General features: G+C 38.0%; 1 protein-coding gene across 1 annotated transcript; it reads right to left on the bottom strand.

Moving 5' to 3' along the window:
- Window positions 1-50: 50 nt before the first annotated feature.
- On the bottom strand, window positions 51-14,775 carry dila (centrosomal protein dilatory). The gene is made up of 16 exons (XM_074099986.1): window positions 14,569-14,775; window positions 12,613-12,724; window positions 9,870-11,946; window positions 9,675-9,764; window positions 8,932-9,061; window positions 8,748-8,855; window positions 8,378-8,536; window positions 8,001-8,045; window positions 7,226-7,431; window positions 6,282-6,418; window positions 5,666-5,754; window positions 5,249-5,460; window positions 3,899-4,011; window positions 2,663-2,721; window positions 1,766-1,908; window positions 51-1,084 (listed from the first exon to the last, which is right to left on the bottom strand). Exons 1-16 carry the CDS (start codon window positions 14,701-14,703, stop codon window positions 949-951), a joined length of 3,951 nt encoding a protein of 1,316 aa, XP_073956087.1. The 5' UTR covers window positions 14,704-14,775; the 3' UTR covers window positions 51-948.
- Between the last annotated feature and the right edge of the window lie 54 nt (window positions 14,776-14,829).

The raw sequence follows: 14,829 nt of genomic DNA, 5'->3' as shown, positions 1-14,829 counted from the left end.
ATAATGATAAATTAAATACAACGCACTTATTAAAATTACATTTAATTGGCAAGCACATCACATCGTTTGGTGAAATACAGCAACAATTCAAGACCTTACAACTACGTAAAAAATAAAACATTAACCAATCAAAGCACTGTTTTAACAAGTTTTGTAAACAAAATATTATATATAAATAATAATTTTAAGAATAAATAAAACACGATTATGATCTAAGACCAAACTGCAATAAATAAATAGTAAATTGTAGTTCATAATTCAGACTAAAATGAAGCAGCAAAGATGTATTCACCCCAATGGCCGCTTAGTATAATTAAAAACCTTATTCTTTAAGCCTTAAGATCAAATTAAAATAACACAGTTCAGTGATTTTTTTGCAAAATATTCAATTTTAAAGTGCAAATTTTCATTAAAATCGAGCGCCCCCCCCCCTCTTAAATCTAAACCGGTGGGTGGAAAATTTAAAAAAAATTCAGGATAGTAAAACTAGAACGGTTAAGTTTTCTTAAGAATTATTAGTAGATTAAGGGGCTGTTTCACCATCGATTGATTAGTGTTAACTGGCGGTTAGGTGTGATGCCGTCTCTATTTTTTTTGTTCGAATAGACGGAGACGGCATCACATTTAACCGTCGGTAAACGCTAAACAATGGATGGTGAAACAGCCCCTAAGAGTAGGTAAATAGCAGCCTAAGGTATAAAATATACCTAAACTTGGAATATTCCGTACAAAATACGAAATCCACAGAAAAATATTACTTAATTTTTCCGTAATGGCTTCGGAGCCCTATTTCGGTGTCCGACACGCTCTTGGCCGGTGTTTTAATATAGATTTATAGAGTTCGTTTCGTCTTGGGGAAGTATAGTATAACGCATCACGCACACAGACGTTGCAGGCAACAGTAAGTAATAAATAAGACAAATATTAGTACTACAGTCACACCGTGGTTCACTTCTGTTTGAGGAAATCCTTCCTCTGCTGCTGTAGTTTCTGCTCTAGCATGGTTATTTTCTCCTGGTATTTGGCCGCTTCGCGCGTCAAGGCCTGTATGGCAGAGTCCTTGCGCGCTACCGCCACCTTCACTCTGGAAGGACCAATAAATGACAAAACGTCAATAATTAAAGTAACTACACTAATGGGCTCTTTCACCACCCAATGATAAATTTTATTTGACAGATAAATGTGATTCCGTCTCCGTCTATTAGAATAAAACAAACAGAGACGGCATCACATTTATCCGTCAGATAAATTTAATGAATGGATGGTGAAACAGTGGGTAAATGACTTAGTCAAATATTAACAATAAAAACGGAAGACAGCTCTCCGATTTGTGATTGCAAGTTGAGAACATTCCCCCCCCAACCGTATGGCAAATAATATTTATCCACTGCTAGCCACCCGCCCCCTGGCTTTGCATGGGTACCTAATACTTATAACGAAAATTAGACTAAATCTGTCCTGTTATATCTTCTGTCACGCTCACAATAAAAAAACCAACGTAAAAATCGAGTGTTAAAGAAAGAAAGACTATAAAATTATTATATTTGCGATTGTTAAGAAAAACTACATGTAAGTAAAATATGCGAATAAGACAAAAGCAAACATTATAAAACGCTTTATGAATAATCGCTACATGAAAAATGACGAGTAATTAAAAACGGAAAAACTGCGAAATGAAAATTAGCTGCAGGGAAAAAATATTTTGGGAAAACGATCTAACGAATCCAACAGTTTACAGTGGCAATAGCCTGTAAAATGTACTAACTTAGCGTAGAGCTGATGCATCTGTTCCTCATGAGTCTTCTTGAGGTCTTCCATCTCTCTCTCGAGCGCCTCGACCTTCTGCCGCCATGCCAGCTCGCAGCTCGACCTTATTTGCTCGGCCGATGCCTCGAGCTGACTGTTTTTCTGAAAAACAAGGTAAAAAACAAATATAGTAGTAGGAATAGCAACACAGAGCCAATTACAGGATCCCAATAAATAGCTATAGTTTACATGTTTAAGCTTAACTTAAACAAGGTGACGCGCACCATATCAGACGAAACACCATGTCAAACAAAACACCACAGAACTTCAAATGGAATTACTACACTCCTCAACACATAGTACTCATTTCCTTTTACCATTAAGATTGGTATTTGGAATCTTTTTGTATTTTTTATTTCAATTCCAAATTTTTGTTACTTTCACGGTCATCCCGTAAAACCCATATCCAAAACACAAGCTGAAATATAGATGCATAGAAAAACCAGAAAAATAAGACCAGCACTGGGTCCTTCGAGGACCTGGGTTCGATTCCCAGCGCTGGTGTTATTTTTCTGGTTTTTCTATGCATCTATATTTCAGTTTGTATTTTCGATATCCTTTTACCATATTAAAAGAGATGTAGCGAATAATGTTTTGCTATCGTATCCTGTCAGGAAGTTCGTATTTATCTTGTTTTCTTTACTAGCTTACTGGAGTCTACTGAAGCTAATTGATAATACGGTGGAAAAACATTATTCAATAATATTTACCTACAGCTACCATAAATTTTATCATCAGAAATGCTTCTAAATGTACCTAGTATTATTACGGCATTAGTATTTAGTGAAAGTAGTGTTTGTGCTAAAGAAATGGATTTGTCATGTTGGCATTTTTTACGTACAGATATTTTTTTTACCTCTGTAATAACTTTGTTCCTGGTTTCCAACTGCGTAATTGTTATTTCTAACTCAGCACCTGCAAGTAAATAAGAATTTGTTTTTAAAAAATGAATACTAGCTTTTTTTTCCTAACTAATTGTACTTTTTTTAGGGTTCCGGAGCCAAAATGGCAAAAACGGAACCATTATAGTTTCGCCATGTCTGTCTGTCTGTCCGTCCGTCCGCAGCTTTGCTCAGGGACTATCAATGCTAGAAAGCTGTAATTTAGCACGGATATATATGTAAATTATGCCGAGAAAATGGTACAATAAAAAATTTTACTTCCCATAGACGTAAAGTGGGGGTGATTTTTTTTTCTCATGCAACCTTATAGTGTGGGGTAATTGGGTTGGATAGGTCTTTTACAACCGGTTTGCTAAGACGATTTTTCGATTCATTGATTTTTTTTGCGAAATATTCAACTTTAAAGTGCGAATTTTCATTAAAATCAAACGGTCCCCCTCCCCCCCCTCTAAAATCTAAACCGGTTTATGGAATTTTTTAAAAAATTCAGGATCGTAGCGAGAATATCAAACTTTCAAGGAAAACTATAACGGCCAAGTTTTAAACTTGGAAGATTCCGTATAAAATACGAAATCCTTAGAAAAATATTACTAATTTTTTCGTAATGGCTACGGAACCCTATCATGGGCGTGTCCGACGCGCTCTTGGCCGGTTTTGTTAACTGTACTTGCATTGTCATCCAACTTTCACATGTATACCAAAATTTAAGTTACGACAACTGAAAGTTAAAAAAACACGGCAAGTTCAATAAAAAGCTTGTAAAAAAATAAATTTTAAAATGATATTAAGAATTGTCATTTTTTTTTTAATTTTCAGATTCTCAGTTCGCCCGTCTTTGATTTTAAATTAATGTACCTAAAATGAAAATTACGTAATTATTAAAGGAAAAGTAAAATGTCGGACGGTAAAATTACTAGAGCACAAACTAGTAGGTACAAATACTATAAATTTAAGGCGTGCCATATAAGAAATTCCTTGTAGTGCACAAGCGACCATAGGATAGTTTCCGCGTAATAGCGATAAACGAATTCTACGCAGACGGAGTCGCGGGCAAAAGGTTAGTCTGTTAAAATATACTGACCAGCACAAAAATTTGGCCCACTCTTCATACAAAATTACCTATTACTGCAATACATTTGAGGGTCAGATTTATTTGCCGCTCCGTATATTATTACTTATTAGTAACTCACAGCGGTCCTCTGTCTGCCGTATGCGCGCTTGCGCCTCCTGGTACCGCCGCAGCGTGGCTTGCTCCGTCTCTGCTAACTCTCGCAATTCCAACTCGTACTGTTCTTTGTTTCTCCTGCAATAAACTTATACTTTACCAGCTTTTACCCTCGCCTTTGCTCGAACGTCTAATAGTTGAACCAGATTTCCGGCGCCCTATGAAGTGCCATGAGAAAGAGAATTATGCAAGCATTTTTTTAGGGTTCCGGAGCCAAAATGGCCAAAACGGAACCCTTATAGTTTCGCCATGTCTGTCTATCTATCTGTCTGTCTGTCCCTCCGTCCGCGGCTTTGCTCAGGGACTATCAATGCTAGAAAGCTGTAATTTAGCACGGATATATATGTAAACTATGCCGACAAAATGGTACAATAAAAAATTAAAATAGACGTAAAGTGGAGGTGATTTTTTTTTCTCATCCAACCCTATAGTGTGGGGTATCATTGGATAGGTCTTTTGAAACCAATAGGGGTTTGCCAAGACGATTTTTCGATTCATTGATTTTTTTGCGTAATATTCAACTGAAAAGTGCATTTTTTTATTAAAATCGAGCGCCCCCCCCCCCTCTTAAATCAAAACCGGTGGGTGGAAAAATAAAAAAAATTCAGGATGGTGTAAGTATATCAAACTTTCAAAGAAAACTACAACGGCTAAGTTTTCTTGAGAATTATTAGTAGTAAGGTATAAAATATACCAAAACTTGGAAGATTATACGAAATCCTTAGGAAAATATTACTTAATTTTTTCGTAATGGCTACGGAACCCTATTTTGGGCGTGTCCGACGCGCTCTTGGCCGGTTTTTTTTCATAGTTTATAGTACCTTCGATATTTTTAATCCCTGCAAATTGCATAGTTTCTGCGGGATAGCGATAAGCGATTTATCTTGCTGTCTCAGTTAGTATCTGTAAACTTCAGTAAGCTAGTTGAGAAAGCAAGATAAATACGAACTTTTCCGACAAAATACGATAACAAATCATTAATGAACATCAGCCGTGGTAGCCGAGTGGTTTGACCTATGGCCACTCAAGCAGAGGATCGTGGGTTCGAACCCCGGCTCGCACCTCTGGGTTTTTCGAAATTCATCTGCGGAATTACATTTGAAATTTACCACGAGCTTTACGGTGGAGGAAAACATCGTGAGTAAACCTGCACTAACCTGCGAAGCAATTCAATGGTGTGTGTGTGAAGTTCCCAATCTGCACTTTGCCCGCGTGGGAACTACTGCCCAAGCCCTCTCATTCTGAGGGGAGGCCTGTGCCCTGCAGTGGGACGTGTATAGGCTGGGATGAATGAAAATTCAACATCTATATCTACCTCATAGCATCTTGAAGCTCCCTCCTCCCGGCCTGAGCCTCCGCCTCCATACTCTCGATGGCGCGCTCGATCTCTCTGTCCCGCTCCTGCTTGTGCTGCGCGGCTATCTCCGTTACTCTCTTCTTGAGCGCCAACTGCTGTTCCGCTTCGAACTCGCGCTTGTGTTGCTCAAACTCTTGTTCTAACTCTTCACGGTCGAGCTTCATTTGTTCCTGGAATTAGTGAATAATTAGTCGTCTTTCGTTCTCCGATTTCAACTAAAAAAGAAATGCGCGCATTTGTAGAGATACCTAATACACCTTCTATATTTTTGCAGAGTTGTGATAGAACCTATTAGGTACTATCTTGATATATTTTTATTCAACTGTATACTAATTAAAAATTTGCGTTATATTTATAGCTTTAAGTGTTTTTTACCATTAGCTTCTCTCTGTCTTTAGCAAGCTCCTGTTCCATGCGAAGTCTCTTCTCTTCTAACAATTTCTCTTGTTCTTCTCTCCATTTCTCTGGAAAAAAATACATTGGGACAATCAAAATCAATGGAATCAGCTGCTGGTCTATTGGAGCAAGAGCTCGCGCCAACCAGACCTTCGTTATTTTATAAAGGCTGAAAGTTTTTTTTATATATTAAATATGTTCCTAATACAGGTAAAACGATCTCCTACGTATTGAACGTAATAAAAGTGTACTTCAAAACGTTATAGTTATATTACCTACCTATATTATAGTATAAAACTAAAAATCTAAACTAGAAATCACTTCCTTCATTGCCAAATACTACACAGTGTTGCAACCCCCTGCCAGAGGCCCTTAAACTATGTTTGAGTAGACACCAAACAGAAAATATATCAGCAAAGCCTATTAGTCCCACTTGTCCGCAGTGAAAGCAACTTTAAAAATAATACCCAGTTAGGTTTCACTAAAAACAAAGGAGCGCGGATAACTGAGAATAGCCCGGAAATACGGTACTTTTCGTATTTACACAAGCGCCGACTCCCTGCCTTTTGAAAGTAGTGACAGTGCTGATGCTCACCAAAGCTCGCCTTCTGCGACTTCTCTCTCTCGCTCAGGCCGGAAGCGACTCGCTCATTCTCAGCTCGCATCTCAGCAACTAACCGCGTCCTTTGCTCCTGATAGGTCAGCTCTAGTTCCAGGATCTGCTTCTCAAGTCTAGAAAGAGAAAATTAATTAGTCTGTGAGAGACAAGTAAGTAGGTTGTTTGATTGATTCCAATCCCTCGTTTGTGCACAATAGTAAAAATATAACTAAATAAAAGCCAAAATGGATGACAGTACCTGAGTACTGCTAACTCTCGCAAGTTAATACTGAGCTAAAATAAGCAACTGCACTTCGAGCTGGTCAACTGTCGCTGCTTTATCCACTATCTCTTTCTGCTGTTGGGAGGTCTGCCATCACAGAGTTCACCTTCCAGACCCCTTGCTGTTAAAAATATAATACCGAGCCAAATTGAACGACAATGGGTCAAAATTCTTTTCGTTGCATTGTTTCACGATATTATTGATGTCTTCTAACTAAGAAATAAAAAAAAATGTGGAGCCGATGTTTGTTATTTTCGGGTTAACTAATATTTAACTAGAGAAAAATTAAAATTGCCACTAGTTCCAATTTATCCAAAATCTCTTTCTGTTTTCAGGGCCATCAAAGCAAGACTTGCTGAAAAGAATTTAACCCCAGTAATTGAACGACAGTACCTGAGCTGTAGCTCCTTCCTCTGCTACGTATCTCGTTCTGTTGGCGGTCTGCCATCTTACTGAGCTCTCCTTCTATCCCTTTTACTGTCAACTCCTGCAATTTACTACTGAACCAAACTAAGAGACTATACCACGAGCTGGTCACCTGTCGCTTCCTCTCCGCATCTCCTTCTGCTGGGTGGTCTTCTATCTCACAGAGCTCACCTTCTTTCCCTTTTACTGTCAACTCCTGCATGTTCGTTCTGAGCTGGTCTAACTGACGTACCTCGAGCTAGCCAGCTGGCGCTCCTTCAGCAAGGCAGCCTCCTTCTCCTCCTCTAAGCTCCTCCGCAACTCTTCCAATTCCTGCGCGTGGCGCGCCTGCTGCCGGCCGCTCAGCTCAGCGTGGTGCATCTTCAGATCCGCTATCTCCTTCTGTTGGCGATCTGCCATCTCGCGGAGCTCGCCTTCCAGACCTTTTACTGTTAGCTCCTGTAATTTGAACCGCAGTTTTATGGGACATTAAAAACTTTTAATCTTTTCGCCGAAACCTCAATTTACAGAAGACATCACCCATACGCCAGGCTTCTATATTGCAATATCTAAAATTGAACCTTAACACAATTTAACGAAGGTTGCTTTTGCATTGAAGTAATGGACGTATAAATAGGTTGTTGGCGTGGAACCTGTGGTGCGTATTTATGAGTCGTTGGCGCCGAAAAGGTTAAGAACGTTCACAGTTTCCTGGATAAAATATCCGCCAATTAAGTTATCAGAGAATATTGGACTGTACACGTATTTTTTTCTTTTGTCAATCAAACATAAAATGACAAAATTCGGGGACCTGTGACGTCACGCCGTGCTAGAAAGTGTTTCTTTAACTGGCTACCATTTCAGCTTCCATCATTTTTTGTTTGATTGCCAAAATTAAAAATACGTGTCCAATATTTTGTGATAATCTATAGCTGACAAACTAATTAATTACTTAATTATATTTTTTTAGAATGCTGGTGGTATACACCGTAGTTTATTGCTACTACCACATTGAGTCTGTTCAATACCTTTATTTTCTCCGCCTTCTGCCTAACCCATCTTTGCCTGGCGACCTGAAATTAAAGCTATTTTTAAGTCCAGAAGTTAAGTACCTACAAAAAGTCACCATATCAACATGAATCGGCATCCTGGCACCGGCACCGGGATTCTGGCTTTTCGCAGATGATTAATCTCCCAACTGACAGACAAACGATTTTTTTCTAAAACTGTGAACTATTCAGGATATATTTTAGGACTATTCTGTAGAGTAGAACCCTGTAGATTAGGTTAGGTTTGTTATTTGTTTTATTACTATCCTAAAGTACTCAGGGTTTAAAAAAAAATCGTTTGGGAAACAAATTTTCGGCGACAAATAAAGAGATCCGATCAAACTTGCAAGTGCTACCTGTTGAGCGGCGGCCATTTTGTCATGTTGGTTGCGCAGCTCCAGTTTGTAGCGGTCCTCCAGCGCCTGCGCCGACCGCTTCCAGCGCTCCTCCAGCGAACGCCGCTCGTCCACCAATTGCTCTATGCGGTGGTTCAGCGTTTTCTTGTCATTTATTAACTGAGAAGACACGTTTAAAAAAAAAAAACAAATACAATCTTTTATTATCGACAGTACCAAAAATATATCCTTTAGCTTTAGGCTCTATTCGCTCCGTGCAAAACGCGCCAGCCAGCGTAGGCCCTTATATAGCTTTTCTTTACTTTACAAAACGCTTTCCTTTCTTTTATTCCGTGGAGTGCCAGTATTTCTATCCCTAGCCAGCACTTACCTGGTCAATGAACGCCTGGTGTCTTTTGATGGCTTCTTCGCACTCCGACTTCGCCTTGCTCACGTTGCGCAAAGACTGCTTCTCCAAGTTGCTGACTTTATTCACCATCTGAATCAAATTAGTTTAAGTCGCCGTTTATACGCCACTTCTCCCGAATAACTTGGACCTAGGCCGCACTACCCACCTGTTCCTTGTGATTGGCCAGACTCTCCTGCAGCAAAGCGATGCAGCATGACCTTTCTTCGAGTTGCAGAGAAGCCGTCACTAAACGTTGAGCTAACTCCGTTTGGGGTAGTTTTAGAAGAGCCTCCAACCTGGAAAACGAGAATCGTGAAGAACTTTATCAACTAAGCTATCAGGAGTTTTCTTTAGTTTGTAGTTACTTATTTGCTATATTTTCGGACACAGCTTCGCGAAAACTAAGTTAGTTTTTACTAAGTTTAGGTTAGTAGTTACTTTAACATTGTCACTTGCCCTCGGCAAGGTGAATGGACGAGCTGACAAAGATGGTGGATATCCATTTGGTACGGAAGTATAAAATTGTTACTTGAAGCAAGAGTGGATCCAGGGGGGAGGGGGGAGGTCATGGAGACATGATCGAAGATGAATATAGGGCCTCTTTGGAACGTAAAGAAAGTGAAAAACAACAAAAAAACTCATTATTTTTGAGCAAGCGAATAAGTTTAGTATATTTAGCCTTTCGGTAGGGACCATGTGCTCTTATGGGAAAGAAAGACAGTCCTCGATCTTGTTAGAAAATCCTTTATTCATCAGTGGACGTCTTCCGGCTGATAAGTTAATACTTAGTTGGTAAAAAAAAATAGTAAATCCCCCCCGTGTTCTAGAGCTGGTTTATCAAGTTTAAGAACATATCAATGGTTTAAAATGGTAGTTTTAGTGATGTAAATAAGATTTTTAAGCACTCACTTAGGTATTGTCTGCGGAGTAGTGCTAGTTACGACAGATAGAGCATCATTTGCACTTTGCTCTACTTTCTCCAAGAACTCGAATATTTCCCTGAAAGATACAATGAACAAGCTTGTATAATAATCAGGCAATTTTTATTTTACTTGTAATATAAAATCTCTATATGTATAATAGTAATAGTCAATTTTTACTTACATAAAATTATCTTTTGGTGTAGCAGCCCTTTCTTCCTTATCTTCAGATTTCGGATGATCAATAACATTTTCATTTATCACCGAAGTCACTGGATTGTCACCAAAACTTTCGATTTCTTTTAACATTGAATAGATATCTAGTACGGTTGATTTAGTGTTCAATTCCTTCGATTTTGGTGATTTTTTCTCTTGAGTTGCAGCTGGAACTGATTTATTTTCTGGAATTTTAACAGTCTCTTCAGATTTAGCCACATTTGGTGCAATTTCTGGTATCTGTTCGAGAGGTGGTGAAGGTGTATTGATTTCATCTAGTTGAAGCAATCTGGGAGAAGGTGCTGAGAGTGACATCCAAGAATCAATATCTTTGTCATTCTGTACATCCTCTATTCGAGCACTAAGCGGTGTTTTTAAAGTAAACATGTTCCTTTGTTGGGTCTGATTTCTTATTACAGACACAGCATTCTTGTTGATTGAAGACGACGTTTTATTATTCCAATTATGTTTCGCTTCAATATTTTCAAACTTTTTCAGATTTTTAGCGAACTCTTTAGTATTACCACCTTTCACTTTTAAGTAATTTTGTATTAGTTCTTTGGTAGTCAGTTTGTCTACGTCTCTTTTTCGCATGTCTAGGTTATTACTGTTTTTTGCTTCTTCTTTGTCTATTTTGGCTTCCCTTTTATCTTCAGGCAGACTGGAATGTTGCTCAAACATTTTATCAATATTCAATGGAGTGGGTGAAATCGCATCAGTTTGCATATCTTTAATTGTAAGCTCGTGTAAGTTATTTATAGCTTCTAATTCTTTTTTATAATCTTCAATTACTTTTGAAGTGTAAGCTTTAGTAGTGCTGTTTAATAAATACGTCGGGTATTCCGAAGTTTCATTTTTGCTATTTGCTTTGACTACGTCTGTTGTTTCACTGATTCCAGGGATATTATACAACTCGCTCTTGCTCGGCGAGTTTGTAGGAGGTATTGCTATATGGCCTTCCTTCTTCAAAAAGAAATCTTTATATAACAATCGGCTGTGGTTCAATGGTTCAGTCCATTGAAATTTTTTATCGGATGGAAATGTTTTCGGATACTGTTCGTTGCTATTCGTGGATACACTATCCAGACTTTTAGGTTGATCTCCAATTTTGTTATCAGAGTTGGATTTTCTTAAATGCGAAGTAGTTGGTAGAGAAAATCCTTGTCCGTAGCGTTTGTCGTCATTAGCACTGCTTGGGTATCCTGAATCTTTTGAAGATGAATCAGTGTGTACAACTGTACTGGACATCTTGGATTTGTAATTATCTACTGAACTGGATCTAAAATCGTCGTAAAAACTATTATAAGTTCTTGCTTCAGCTATATAATCAAGCGGCTTGCGTGGATAGGAATCTTTTTCATCATCGCCATCAACGACATATGTATTCCTGTCAGTAAGAGCACCATCAACATCATCAACATCTGTATTCCTTTGATCTGTTAAAGAATTTTCCTTGGATAAAGTTGCAGAGGGGACACTCTCTAGATCTTGTATGGATTCTTCTTCAACTAAAGACAACTGTTGTTGCGTTTGCATAAGACGCTTCGAATACACGTTTATAGCATTTTCCACATCTTCTTTCTCTCCAAAAGAAACCCTCCCTGCCAAGTCATTCTTTTCAGAATCTATTGGGACGAAATAAGATTCATACGCCCTTGTTTTAAACGATGGTGATAAGCATCTAGCGATCTCATCTCTACTTCCAGAAGGAGATTGAGATCTCGCTCTTTCAGTGATTTTAACTTCTAAACCATATTCAGATCCTTTTTCTTCACTAATGGGGGCGTCCATAACTTTGCGTCCCTTCTTAGCTATGTTGCGATATTTAAGAAATTTTTGGCTGCTGTTTCTAACTTTAGGGCTTGGACTGACTTGTGCTTTGGCCTTTATTTTGGTTCCAAGGCTGATAAAGGTGTCTTCAGACCCATAGTCAGAAGCATTGCTGCATAAATCTTTATCTTTCCTAGCATAAGGGTTATCTGTAGACTTAGAGTCTCCAAGTAAGTCTGCAGTAGGCGGTAGGATTTTGATAGTTGTTGGAGAATCTTAAATAAAAGCATAAAATGAATTAGTATCAGTCAATGCCTGTGGCTTTACCCCCTTGAAAGATAAAAAAGGCTAGTTCACTATTTCGGTGTAGTGGGTACCGTATCATCCTACTTCCTACTTATATCCTACTCCTACTTATTTATAAATGCGAAAGTTTGTGTGTGTGTGTGTGTGTGTGTGTGTGTGTGTGTGTGTGCGTGCGTGCGTGCGCGCGCGCGTGCGTGCGTGCGTGCGTGCGTGCGTGCGTGCGTGCGTGCGTGCGTGCGTGCGTGCGCGCGCGCGTGCGTGCGTGCGTGCGTGCGTGCGTGCGTGCGTGCGTGCGTGTGTGTGTGTGTGTGTGCGGCGCGGCTTCCCACGCGTAAATCATTATCATTAGATACAGCAGTTGAATTGAAATTCCGGGATTTTTACAAAATTCCCGTGGGAATTAATGAAAGTTACATCGTGTTTTTCCTTGACATTTCATTAAAGCCACTATGCCAATAAAATGCCGGGATAAAAAGTAGCCTATGTGTTATTCCAGATGTCCAGGTATCTACATACCAAATTTCATTCAAATTCGTCCAGCCCTTTTAGCGTGAAGGAGTAACAAATATACACACACACACACACACAAACTTTCGCTTTTATAATATTAGTAGGATGTATAGATATATTCTTACTATTGTATGATTGGAGCAGTTCTGCACTGAAGGTCTTGAAAAAGGTTCTGGTTGACGGCACTCTCTCTTTAGCATCCGCTGAAAAGGGCCGCTTGTAGCTCTCTTGAATATCCTGCAGCAAGGAGCACAATAACACATAATATATTAGATTGCTTAATGTTAAGTATTTTAGTTATACGCCGTTTTTTTTTTATATCCGTTAACTTCGGCAGATGACTCAGTTCATTGTGAAATATCTGCATAAGTTTAGAATCATTTGCAATTTCTTCACGTTAGGCACAAATAATGTATTATCTTAGTCAGCAAACTTCGCATTGGCTTCGACCCGGTTAGAAATTGTACGGAGAGTTTATTTCAATCTTAAAACACACTTCTTAAATTCATTTGATTTATTTATACTATGTAATTATTAATCATATTTTTGTTACTTTTTTATTTTGTGTGGATTTTTTTCATAATATTTATTTGGACTGTTAAGCATAGATAATTATTTTTAATTTTAATTCGGATCTGGATATGGATATGGATATATGTCGAACATAATACCGGTTTCGGTTACGGTAATGGATGTTAAATTATTACGGGTTATCCAATAGTTTCAGTTTCGGTTACGGATATTGGATTTTTAAAGAAGTGACAATCAACTTAATACCTACAAACTAAGACTTAAACACATACTCTTATAATTTTGTAATTTTTTATTGTATTTTTATTTAGTTTCTTTTGTACAATAGAGTTTGCTTTGTAATAGGAATATAGAATAATAAAATTAAAGTCAAGCCATATAGATGACTTGACTTGACTTGTAATAGTTCAGTCGTAAATTACGACTTACCAATAGAAAAATAATAAACAATAGATCCAGAAGACGCGCGTGGATGTTCTGTCGGCTCGCCGGCCAAAAGCAAAACCTGTCACAACATGTCGCATTTTGACTCCGCCCCTATCCGAAACTATTCGAAGTTTTTATATCGGATTCGGTTACGGATATGGAGCTCCACAACATCCTTGATATTTATGAAATAAAATAATAAGATTGTGCCAGGCTCAGTTTTAGAATAGGACACACTCATCTCTTCTCATGGGTAAGTACGTTTTGGCTAGCTAGGGGATCTAATCTGAGTGGACAGCAGCAAGAAACTCATATGAAGATTCACTACTCATCCTCAATCAGCAACCAATACCACTCTGTCACGATGTATGGCAATATGTTTATTAGTGGGCACATTGCACCCATATTAAAGCAGTTAGTTATTTAATAATACCTAATACAAAAATTACTAAATTTAACCAATATAAAGAAAACAAAACCACTTCACCCACTCCTCTCATCCACTCAAAGGCTGACTGGCAGAGATCCCATAAAGAATAAGTCCATCTTTGTATAAGTATCTCAAAGTTTGTCTGTTGTACTTTGTTTCTTTTCTTTTGTACAATAAAGAGTTCACATACATAGGTACCTACATTACATACAAAAAATATTTTTTCCAATAAGTATTGTGTTAAAGAGCTAACATAACCTTCTTTCACGAAATGGTACCTACTGGCCATTAATAAGCATTTGCTTTTGAACAAGTCTGTCATCCTTATTCTATTGTATTGATTTTAATATGAACGTAATGTCTTATAAAAATGTAATGGTTGAATGTAAATAAAACAACAATATTATCTTCCAGATCATTTTAATTAATATCATATTGCTATCGCTTTTGGCTACTGTTGTTAGTAATAGGATTACAAAACTGAACTAATGTAATGAAGCAGTTAAAGTGATGTGTGGATTAGTGTGTAATGTTTGAATATAAACATCATAATATTTATGCCTCTACCTACATCCCACTGCAAGGCACTCAATTAATTAATTAATTACTCTGAGAAGCTAACTCACGTGTGACTTAATTTTAAAAACTAATAACTGTAATATAATATAGTCAATGATATTAATATAGTTCTTACCGGTGTGAAGCAAGAATTCTGAAGTGCGGATCGCGGTCTATTTCTTATGAGTTTTCTATCGTCCTTTTTTTTACTTCTGTACGACAGATTCACCGGCGAGCCCAGCAGCCGCAGATTAGAGTTATCTTTAGACATTTCACCTGCATTCCAATAGAAATCCTGTAATTTCCGCACCTTATTCTAAACAGAATTTAACTATTCATTCAACTTGTCTTGTTGACATTTAATTGTTTTTATTGTCATGACATTCGTTGCTTAGCA

Source organism: Choristoneura fumiferana, chromosome 17, assembly GCF_025370935.1.
Source record: "Choristoneura fumiferana chromosome 17, NRCan_CFum_1, whole genome shotgun sequence".
Classification (NCBI taxonomy): domain Eukaryota; kingdom Metazoa; phylum Arthropoda; class Insecta; order Lepidoptera; family Tortricidae; genus Choristoneura; species Choristoneura fumiferana.
Note: the sequence above shows the minus strand (reverse complement) of the source record. Positions and strands in the feature narration are given on the sequence as shown.